General features: G+C 48.1%; 1 protein-coding gene across 1 annotated transcript; it reads left to right on the top strand.

Annotated features, from left to right (window-relative positions):
* Positions 1–256: 256 nt before the first annotated feature.
* On the top strand, positions 257–9,175 carry LOC136612653 (peptidyl-prolyl cis-trans isomerase-like). The gene is made up of 5 exons (XM_066593150.1): positions 257–415; positions 3,076–3,106; positions 7,503–7,591; positions 7,922–8,094; positions 8,841–9,175. Exons 1-5 carry the CDS (start codon positions 347–349, stop codon positions 8,971–8,973), a joined length of 495 nt encoding a protein of 164 aa, XP_066449247.1. The 5' UTR covers positions 257–346; the 3' UTR covers positions 8,974–9,175.
* The last annotated feature ends 2,609 nt before the right edge of the window (positions 9,176–11,784 follow it).

Genomic DNA, 11,784 nt, shown 5'->3' with positions numbered 1-11,784 from the left:
TGCCTCGCCCAGTCAGCCCCACGTCCAATCCATCCCCGCCCTGCGTCACAGCCGCGGCCACCCCGACTACCGCGCCTATCCAGACCACGCCCCTTTTTTTTACCTCACAAGCTTCCCGCCTACTAACACACTGCTCTCTTCTCATTGGTTGGTAGATCTTTGATTTCGCGCTGCTAGATGCTCTGACCAATGGCAGGTAGGCGTTCCGGGAAGAGGGGGCGGAGCTAGCGCTACATATAATAGCCTCAGCGCCACCCTCAGTAGCTTCTTTTCGGTTGTTCTCTCGCACCGAAAGGCGTTGTACCTGCACCAGTCTCACAAGCGAGCCGCTTCTCTAGCCTGCATCATGTGTCAGCCAAAGGTTTACTTTGACATCAATGTGGACAACAACCCTCTTGGTCGCCTTGTTATGGAGGTAATAAAGCTTTTGTTGTTTTATTATATATGTTTATCTTCGCTGTTCATGCTAAGGGCGGGTCACGTGATGCGCCACTTTCGTTGGCGGTGTACATGCCTGTGCATGTATCTGGCCGCACGAGTGCCGAGCTGGTCCTCCACCGCACCCTATCGTAGTCATGGCGGCTCTGGCTCTTCCCGTTCACTAGCGGCTGTGATGCCGGTAGAAGGCTGCAGGGAGAGGGGCTGCGCGCGGCTTAAGCCTAGGTCGCCCCGCCCTCTCCAGGTAACAGTGGGCGTGGTCTGGGAAAGGAATCCATTTTGGGCTGCGTGTGTGTAAAATGTCGTCTGCCCCCGCTGTAGCGCAGTAGGCGCGGGAAGGAGGGTGGCGCCATTTTCCTTGTCTTGTCAGACGGCTGCAGTGAAGATGCGCCATGTTCTGTGCCTCTCTGCAGGAGCTGGCAGGCTCCTCCATCACTGTTTCCTGCCCTGGCAGCCTTATACCTGCAGCCATCTTACATTCAGGGCGGCTTTAGTAGATTTTTCTCAGTTTCTGTGGAAAACCTGAGGAGAAATTACTTCATACCGTATATTATTTCACACATAACCACAAATAAGGGTGTCTTTAAGGTCTGGGCTGCTGTGTGGTGACCGCAGCCGGCCGTGAGGTGATGCCGGCATCACTGGTGACCTTGAGCGCACGCTGCTCTGGAGCACAAGTGATGGATGGCATGCGGCAGGGTGCTGCGGTGTACAGGAGGTGTTGGACTGGGGGATCCTAAGGAGCGGTCACTGCCCGGCCTCTTATAAGGAGATGTATCCCCTTAATGCAGTGTGCTGTAAATGGCTGCCGGGCGATGTCTATGGGCAGACATAACGCTGCGTTCACCTTACACTGCGGGGGTCATTCTCACCGGCGCCAATAGATTGTTGGTGCCATTGGGTTCGTTTGCAGCTGCTTATTCTCAGCATTCCCCATTGCCTGAAGAGCGCCCGCAGCGTGTGCCACCTCACCGCTAGTGTGCCTCCGCCCGCTGACATCCCTGGGGCACGGGGAGCTAGCGTGTTCAGATACGCCCAGTGGGGACCCAGCCGTACGGCGTAATTCTTGCAGTGGGATCCTGCCAGATCTCCGTGGCGAATCTTGAAGCTGCCTGTATTCCGCTGCAGCCGTCTCTACCCATAGATGGCCGCAGCGGAGACGGCACTATGATTGACCTGCGGCCGCTGATCCCGGGGTCGGCCAGCCATGTGGACCAGGTTTCTCAGAAATCTCGTCCTCACAGGGCGGTGAATCCATCGCAATGAAGTCGTGCAGGTTCATTGGCCGCAGCATGTCCACTTTTTTCTGTTTGTCCACGCTGTCCTCTATGGGAGCGCCGGCCACAACGGAAAAGCATGCGGCTGGGTGCTGCTCCATAACCCACGGCCGTGGGCTTTGAAGCAGCACTTTCCCAGTGGAAAGCTCACGTTTTTGCTGCGGCCAAACTGAGATTTCCGCCCGGAATACGCTGTGTGGGAACCAGCTTGTGTCTTCACTAACCTTTCCCTCATGATGGTTTTCCAGGACGTGAAAGAATCTGAATACTCGCCTATCATGGCGGTTCTCTGTCCGGCGCTGCAGGCAACCCAGATGAAGGGGCTGGCTGTGGTGTAACTACATGACGGCGGGCTCAGCGGCTGTGGAGGTGCCACCGCTGAGGGCCCTCTTGCACTGAGCCATTAGCCTCCATAACTTTTGCATTGTTTTTTGACCGCTAATTGCTCAGTGTTATCAGCCGGCGTCGTATAGTTCCTACTCACAAACCTAAATCGTTACACTTGTTGGCCGGACGAGGAGCCGCTGTCATAGGAGAGTGTTCAGCTGTCTTATTTTTAACCTGGGAAGCCCCCTTCTTGGTGCTCTTTACAACAGACCCTGAAGGGGATTCCATTTCAGCACTGATGCCCTCCGCGGTGGTAATTAGTAGTTGATCGTCAGGAGTCCTAGGCTTGGGATCTCTGCCAATCGCCCGATGTCTGCCCCGCAGGAAGTGCTGTACAAGTATGGCTCCCCTGATGTCTGTGACTGAGCCTTCTATAGCGCTCCAATGCAGACCGCAGCCATCTGTCCTGCTGGCATCCTGAGCCGCAGGCTACACATTATGGCTGCTTCCTGTTAGAATGGCTATCCCTGAGGCTGTTAGTAACATGTATGTAAGGCTGGGAAGTCACATGTTAAGCTGCCGCTGCATGCACTGAAGGGGATGCGCCTGCATTACTGACATCCCCAACTGCGGAGCCACACTGTTACATTGTATGTGGGATCTGGATCATGTTACACTGTATGTTGTATCCTGGGTGTGAACAGCCACATGTAATCCTCTGCGTACACTCGGCATGTACGTGATGCTAGATACTTCCTCTATTGTGTTCTGGAAGCTTCTTCCCCTTTCTAGCGGCTACCATGTAACATCTATATCCCGTACTGCGGCCTTCCTGTAATCTGTCATGGGTCTGTCTAAGCTGGTAGACCCGGGCATCTTAAATGACAGTGACCTACAGCCTGAGGCACTTGCCACATGCCAGCCTAAATAAACAGAGCGTGTCCTGATTCCTGCGGCTTAGCTGGGTCTTACTCGCCGGCTGTCCGCCCTCCTGGAACGTGTTGTAATGAAGTCTTCTCTGCTTTCTTTACAGCTGAGAGATGATGTCGTCCCAAAGACAGCAGGTAAGAGTCCTAGAACGTCTTATTGGGGCCAGGAAGCTGCTGTACACAGGACCCTTAACGGGGTTCTGACCTGGTGATCGGTGGGGGTCCGGTGGTTGCTGAGGGGTCCCGCTGCGCTTTATTGGGACGGCCAAAATGGTTTAGGCCCTCAAACTGTTTTTAAGGAACTTACAGAAACATAATGGAGTGACTGCACCTCCCTTTGCTTCTGACTGCACTGCTGATCTTGTGATCGGTGGGGGTCCCTGTGGTCAGACCCCATTAGTCTTTGGATGGGGGCTAACTATGTTAAACTTTTAAGCTGTCCTTTCCCAAGACTAGGTCAATAGCAGGAGATGTCTGCAGCCAACGTGTGGCCTTTTGCCCCCTCTACTGTAAAGGGTGAAATTGGCACCAGAACCCAACTTGCTGCAGTCCTGGAAGTCATCTGTTCCCGGCGGATGACGTCTGAACGGGGTTTTGGGACTACATTATAACTTCTTGTCCTAAGGATAGGTCATCAGTAGTGGGTGGTAGAACCTCCAGTCAGGTGGCTAGGTGACAATGACACTTGGGTGGGCTCCACTAGTATGGAATGGGCAGCAACTCTTTGAACATATTGGAATGTAAAGTATCATTTTCATCAGATGCCAACAACCGTAAGTCAATTACTTTGGCCAACAGTCTTAGCTCCACTCATACTTGGATGAGCATATAATGGTGGTAGAAAAAAAGCCAGATGCACATTTGTCAGACAGTACCTAATAGGCTCTGAATTTACAAGACGTCTTATAAAATGGCCACAGACTGCAACAATCTGCTGTTCAGGTCCATAACTCCAAGTATAGGAGTGACTTGTGCAAGGAATATGCAGTCTATTGCCTCTGCCGGCTCCCCGGGGCAGATACAACAGCAGTGTCTCCTCCGGATCTCCTGCATGTAGTATTACATGAGGCCTGCAGGCACTGGGGAGCATACTGACTGTAGTCTGACTGCATTCAGCATCATGGCCACTTGGATATCTGTGTATGCCCCTGTTATATCACACCACAGCCCAATGCTTTATCCTGGCCTCATAAGGCAGCCTGGGACAAGTAACTGCAGGCCCAGAATAACCTCAGTGCACTCCCAACACTTACAGGGCACTTCATCAGTCATCCGTGTGTTGGACTAGTATAAATATACTTCTGTACAGTTCCTGCAGTGCTCCTTTAGGGGGCGTGAGCTTCTTGGAAGAGCTCCTATAACAGTGGCAGGCTTATGGCCTTGGATGACTGGGGTAGGGGTGCTGTTGGCTCCTGTGGTGTTGGTATCATTGACTGACTATCATTTTTTCACTTTCTGAGTGGTGGGACAAGTGCTATTGATGGCATATCTTGGCATTCAGCATTCACTGATATTGTAGTGATCAGACAATGAGGCTGCACACAAATGGATATTTGCTGCAGAATCATCATGTGTGCAGGGGGCCTAATACTGAACTGGAGTTTACAAAAAATGGCAAATTAAGGCAAATGTCTTTAACTTGGATTCTCTCTGGCTCTGTTACAACTTTGTCCTGGGATTGGGGGGGGGGAGGGGGGTCTGTGCTCTCCTGTGCCGGGTCAGGTTTTGAGCTGTCCAAGATGGCCGCAGTCTGCAACTAATCCCTACAGTGCGTTGGTGATCGGCCGCCAATTATACCTACTGATTGGCCAGCAGTGATCGTGATATCTGTGCTGGCCATTCAGCGGTACACGGTGTTAGGTAATTAAGATGTATAGGACTAGTAAAGAAGCAGAGCATCAGGACCCACTGGAGCTCATGGATATTGTATTCCACACCCCAATGGTCAGCATGTCTGTCAAGCATGAGTTCTGATGTGGCAGTAACTTTGCATTATGACAACACAGCGCTGCCCAACAATGACGCCCCACAATCATGATCACTTACATGATACCAGGCCAGTAAGAGCATTTTATTGCCAAGTTTGCCCCAGCATACACCCCTGAGAAACATCTGTGTAGAAGAGTCCCACATACACTTCAAAAGGAGGCTTATATTGCCCATACCTGCCCAGTAGAGGGCGCAGTATGGCATTAACATGTACAAGCTGTGTGAGAATACATTGGGGCTTATGAAGGGAAGGACACCAGAATGCCGCCGTCCTGGGAGGAAGCATTGTATGGGAATTGTTGCCCCCACTACTGGACCAGTTACCACCTGTACCCCAATAATTACACCAGTGTTGCCCCTATTCCAGAACCTGCAGCATGTGGCACTGTTAGAAACAGTAAAGCCACTGCTTGGGCAGATTGTCAGAAGGGGGAGCGCAGGAAACTATGCAGGGACCCAGTATAAGCACAAGAGGGATATCCTTATAGCACAATACATGGTCATAGCTGTACCTGTAGCCTGGTTTGGGGTCTCTATAATGGGTATATGAGAGTGGATGACTTGTCTGATCAAGTCGTCAAGCCATAGTGCCATGTAGAAAACACGGCTGTGGTATAAACTGGCTGCACATCATACCACTATAACATGTAGGCATTACACAGGGCTATCTGTGCCAACCAGAGGGGCACCTCTCTTGAATTCCAGGAGGATGTGATCAAGGCCCTAATATTTGGAGACCGGGAAGGGGGGCCCAGTACATCTGGAAGCGAGGCCATACATAGTGGGACTAGGAAAGTATCCTGGTAAATTCCCTCCGCTTCTAAGAAGGGGAAAGACCCAAAAAGTGCAGACTGTTACAAACTTAAAGATAACGAAGGGCACAATTATCACTGAGGCGCACCCCACCACAACTGCGTGTGCAGAACAGACTCCTTCAAAATATGCCAAACATCCCTGGCACTTTAACCAGGGATCTAAAGGGCTAACAAACTTCCTAAATATTATAAAAACAAAGTGTACAGTTCTTAAAATGGGGTGACTTCATGTAGGCCTCTTAAAGCCACATTCTTTAAAAAAAAAAACAACTTAACTTGCTAGTTATCATTCTGATGTCTCTGCAGGGGTAGAAGCTACCAGCAGGGAGACATGAGGCGCCCCCCCCCCCCCCCCCCCTTCCATGGCCAGAAAGTAACCCTCGTCCACTTGTGATCCTGCTACAATCCCTTTAAAAGATGCCCTGTTCCAGCAGTGGCTGCATGTCCAGCTGTCAGATGACAAACTGCTGTCATACACAACCAGGAGCTGTCAGTTTGATGTAAGCATCAGCAGCTGAAACCCTGGCAGTGAACTGCACATGTGCTGACGGTCCTGCCAGGGACACGCATGGTACACTGCCAGGTTCAGCTGCTTACACAACCCACCAGCCTGTGACAAAAGCAAAGCTCGTGTTGTTGTAGCTGGATGCCTGACCATCGTGGGGATCGGTAGAATTGGGGTACTCTTTAATTATAGATTCTAGTTAAAAAAACAAAACTTAATTGCTATATCCAACTGTAGGGTCTTTGATACTCCCTTAATGTCTATATAGGAAAACTGCAGCTCTTGTAGTAATACAAGTTGTACAGAAGTGATCATGTCGGGACTCGGGTGCCACCTCTGCACACTATCTAGACTGCAGGCCCACCCTCCACCTCATGGGGGCACTCGAAAAGGGTTTTTGGTGTAAAGATTACAAAGTCTGTACCACAGGCTGACAATGCTGCCTGCCTGGGTGAGGTATGGTGGGCATCTCAGCTAGAGACAGATGGGTATTGAGCCTCTGACGAACCAGGAGATGATGGCACTGCTGGAGTGGAACTTGGATTTAGGATTGACTTTTTAATATAATTTGTTTTAGGATTTATTAAGCACCAGTGTGGCATTGCTGAATCGCCTGCCTGTCTTCCCACACGTCTTACATGTCTGCTTCTCTGCTACTGACTTGGAGTCTGTCAGTGAAATGCCATATCCATGTTCTAATCCAGCCGCACTCGGGTCTCCTGGTTTGGCTGCCGTATCACTTTCCATTCATGTACTCGGCTGCTTTATAACTGCAGGCATAAACTCTCACACGGCCCTTTATCCTCTGCTGGGATGCAGGAATTCCTCTATCATACATGCAATCCAGGATTTACCAGATTAACAGGAATTCTATCCAATCCCTGCTGTTGCAGCAGGGCCCTGGCTGTCGGTCACTGCCGGCTCCTGCTGCAGTTGTCACAGGCTCAGCTTCTGAACACATCTACATGCTGAAAATATACAGCACTTAAAGTGTAGATGTACATCATGGGGTAGGAAGGGTCCATGACTAAGGTGGAATTACCCCTACAGTGTGATCATTAATGGCCCTAAAAGGCCTGCCAGGTACACTGTAAATGGGCTTCCCATTAATGCTATCCCAAGGTGCCACTGAAGGTCACTCCATCCCTCAGACGTTGGCTAGCTTCGTGATGCCTGATCAGATTCATGGTTTCATCTGTAATCTGCATTTCTCTTCCTTCAGAAAACTTCAAACAGTTGTGCACTGGGGAAAAAGGATTTGGCTACAAGGGATCCTGCTTCCATAGGATCATTCCAAACTTTATGTGCCAGGTATGTAATGTATCTCCACTGTACTCGGGTTTAGTGTTCCTAACATCTAGTCTTGCTATCCAGGGATGATAGTTTATTAAACCTCCAGTCTTCAAACTACTTAAACCATGTCATAGTCAAGTGACGAATGTCTTGTGTTAACATGTTTTTCCAATAAAAAAGATTTGCGATTATCACATAGAGCTGTAAAGGATTCTTATTGGCCGTGCCCAGACTGCTCCTTTTTGTCCCATTATAGTCAGACAAGGTGGCACAGTCCTTAGTATCCGGTGAGGGTGATGCACTGCTGTGTGAAGCCACTTAAGTTATTTTCAACTTTCACATCTGTAGGGAGGAGACTTCACTAACCACAATGGAACTGGTGGAAAGTCCATCTATGGAGCCAAGTTTGCCGATGAGAACTTCACTCTGAAGCACACTGGACCTGGTATCCTGTCCATGGCAAATGCTGGACCAAACACAAATGGTTCCCAGTTCTTTATCTGCACTGCTAAAACTGAGTGGTAAGCTATTGCATAACTTATTTTCTTGTGAATATACTTCAGATGTTACTGGAAGTATGTATCTGTTCTAGATGCTCACTAGTTCTTGCCTCACATGGGATCTTGAAGACATTGCTTTAGACACTCCACAGCACTAAATTCACACACCTTGGTCCAGAAGTGTCATTTCCCCCCCCCCCCCCCATTTGAAGAGGTGGAACTGCACCCACTTACTGTAGCGCAATAACTGACATGCTGCAGATCCAAAATCTCTTATGTAGGTCAACTTCTGCAGTGGACTTTCTTCAAGTGTGTGGAGAAGAGACTGAGTATTTCATCCATTCCTGTTGCTACTGTAAATGCCATAAGCCTTTCCATACTGAGGGTCTGCAGCAAATCTGCCCATTATGAAGATGCTTTAAAAGTGGCAATGCACTGTAGGTAGCCTGGGTCATGTCTGCTAATGAGTTACCAGTGACTCGTACTGACCATATCTAGTCAATGGCACCAGGCAATGGGTGGTCTTTATGGCAACACTTAATTTCAAAGCCAGCTGGACCATACATAGAAGTACTAGCAACTATCAGATGAGGATACAAGCCAACATTCCAGGTGACAAGTCTTGGTCAGTCAAAAAGATCATTGACATATTAACCAAACATTAATGTATTGCCTTGTTAACACTAAACATCTGTGTAAAAATGAGCAAGGCAAGTGTCCAGCAGCAGCATCCCACACCACTGAACTGTAACATGTTTCTTATTCAGGCTCGATGGAAAGCATGTTGTGTTCGGCAAAGTCATCGAAGGCTTGGATATTGTAAAGAAAATGGAGGCATGTGGCCAGAACAGTGGGAAGACCACCAAGAAAGTCACCATTGCGGACTGTGGACTGCTTTAAGGAATTCCTCTTCACTTGTCTTAACATTACAAGCATTCCTTACACCCTTTACCTTCAGATTCATTCGGTTATAAAAACGAGGCTTTGTGGACTGCCGGGGTGTATTACACACTGTAACATTCAATTTTTTTTTTGTTCATTTTTTCCATAAGTTCTGTGGTCTGCAGGACACAATCAGATTAAATAAAAAAACAAATCATGAGTGCAATGTGTGAGACTCCTAATGGTGCTCCGTGACTTCTTTCCTCAGCCATATCCTAGCTGGTGAGAGCTTACAAAATGCACCCCTGAAAACTAAGGGCACAAGACAGTTCTGTTCCCCTTTCTTTACTACTCCCCCTCCCAAAAAAAGAATAGATTAGCACATGCCCAGACAGTTCCTCCTCCACTTATGTTGACTTGAGTCACCTCACTACTATCACGAGGTGTTGCCTGCAGCCCAATGGCTAGCACTGGCACATCCATACATGCCATAGCAAAAGTTTGCTGTCTTCAGCACAGGCTGAAGAGCGTGGAGCAGATGCCAGGACAAAGGCTGTTACCTGAGCTGCAGCTGGGGTATTTGCTGTGAGGCCCCTCCAGCAGTGACTGCTCTGCAGGGTTCTGACTATAAACCTCCCACAATGGCCTGACATCCTGTAGTGTGACCTGACCTGTTTGCAGCCCAGCAACAGCTCGATTGGCACCGGTCTCTTCAGTTGGACAGGAGCTGATTACTTAGATTCTGGTCACTCAAAGTGAGCTGTACTATGCTTTTAGGCAATAGTATCTAAATGTCTTCATCCTGCATGCTCTTACTGCCTTCATTACAGACTTGGGACAGTTGTGACTGGGGCATGATGAGAGGTGCAGTCTTTGTACTCACCAGAGGCCATACTAAATGTAAACTGCAGGGGTGCAGGTCTGAAAGTACTGGAGTTCAGGCTGCCAAGTTTTAGATAAATGCTTAGAATAATGGCAACAAGGGGAAATCTTCAGTTTGCCAGAAGGGGCAGTATTTCAATGTGGACCCTCCACAAAGACACTACTGTATCCACAGTTGCAGCAAAGTGGAGATTTCCAAAATATCTAATCATGAGCTGCAGAGACTGACATGGGGTGCAGAACTCAATTCTGTAGCTTGTCAACTTTCTGATGCAGAATTCACTTCCTTAATGGGATAAGTGCTGCACAAATGGGTGATGGAGCCTTGCTGATCACTGAAATGGCGTTCAGCGCTCACCTGAGTTCTATCGTCCTTCGGCTGCCATTGTTGCCTGTAGGCTCCAACATTTGAAAACCATAGACCTGTATGTGTCAGTCTTCAGAAGATGACAAGCACGAGGCACAGTACTTGGATGAGTGTGGAAACAGCTTTTGTTCAGTGATCAGTAGAGGGCTTCACACGCTGACTTCACTGACAACAAACTTTGGGGGGTGATTTTTATATATATATATATATTTGAAGCCATAACTTTTTTAAAATTCAACATAGCCATATTGTGTTCTTGTGTGCGATCCATTTCTAACAAAAGTCACTGACCTTCACATGAAGAAAAAAAGTGCAAGAGACAATGCAAGTGTGTGTAAGAGCTCTTAGGACTTTTTTGCATGGCAAACTAGTTTTTATTGGTACCATTTTGGGTACCTGTATTGTAAAACTTTATTTGTCTTTTGGACGGCAGGGAGAAAAAACAAATTCCACTTTCCTTGGCTGGATAGAGGGGCTGCACTGTAAAATATGGATATTTGCAGATGATACAAAATTATACTAGAGAATTAATGCCAAGGAAGACAATGTATGACTGAAAGGACCTGGATCTAAGTTTGGGGCTTGGGTAGAAAAATGGCAAATAAGGTTCAATATTGATGTAAGGTTATGCACATGAGAATGGGAAACGGATGTCACCAATATACACTAAATGGGGTACTGCTAGGGAAAAGTGAGATGGAAAAAGACCTGGGGGTACTAGTGCACTGTAGATTTAACTGGAGCAATCAATGCCAGTCAGCTGCTGCAAAAGCTAATAGTCTTGGGGTTCATTAAAAGGGCATAGGGGCGAGAACATTATCCTTCCATTATATAAGGCACTTGTCAGGCCTCACATGGAATACTGCGTACAGCTCTGGACACCGGTGCTCATGAAGGATGTTACAGTGCTTAAGGGGGTTCAAAGAAGGGCAACTAAACTAATAAACAGAATGAGAGGACTGGAATACCCAAAAAGGCTATCAAAAATGGGATTTACCCCGAAAAAGGCGGCTAAGGGGCAATCAAATAACTATGAATAAATACATGAGGGGACAATACAAGGATCTCTCCCATGATCTGTTCATAACCAGGACTGCGACGGTAGCAAGAGGGCATCCTCTACGTCTAGAAGAAAGCAGGTTTTATCACCAACACAGAAGGGGGTTCTTTACTGTAAGAGCAGTGAGACTGTGGAACTCTCTGACTGAGGACGTGGTGATGGCAAAATCCATAGAGGAGTTTAAGAGGACTTGACATCTTTCTAGAGCAGAAGGATATTGCAGGATATAGACATTAGGTGGCCAGCAGGGTTGTTGATCCGGGTGTTATGTCACAGAACAGGAAATATAAAAATCACTGAAAATGGCCATATACTTACTGACTCGGGATGGCAACCGTGCACCACCTCAGCATACAGGTAGCAAACTGCCAAATAAGAGGGCTGATTACACCTGTGAGGGACACCAATGAAACAGCCACTCACACAACCTCCTATATAGAGGGAGGTGTCTGCTTGGTGTATACTCCCACACAGAGTAGATGTAGGAGTTAGGTAGAACTCAAATGTTGATTCAGGGATT

Source organism: Eleutherodactylus coqui, chromosome 2 (genome assembly GCF_035609145.1).
Source record: "Eleutherodactylus coqui strain aEleCoq1 chromosome 2, aEleCoq1.hap1, whole genome shotgun sequence".
Taxonomy (NCBI): Eukaryota; Metazoa; Chordata; class Amphibia; order Anura; family Eleutherodactylidae; genus Eleutherodactylus; species Eleutherodactylus coqui.
The sequence above is the reverse complement of the archived record's forward strand: the minus strand, read 5'-3'. Positions and strand labels throughout refer to the sequence as shown.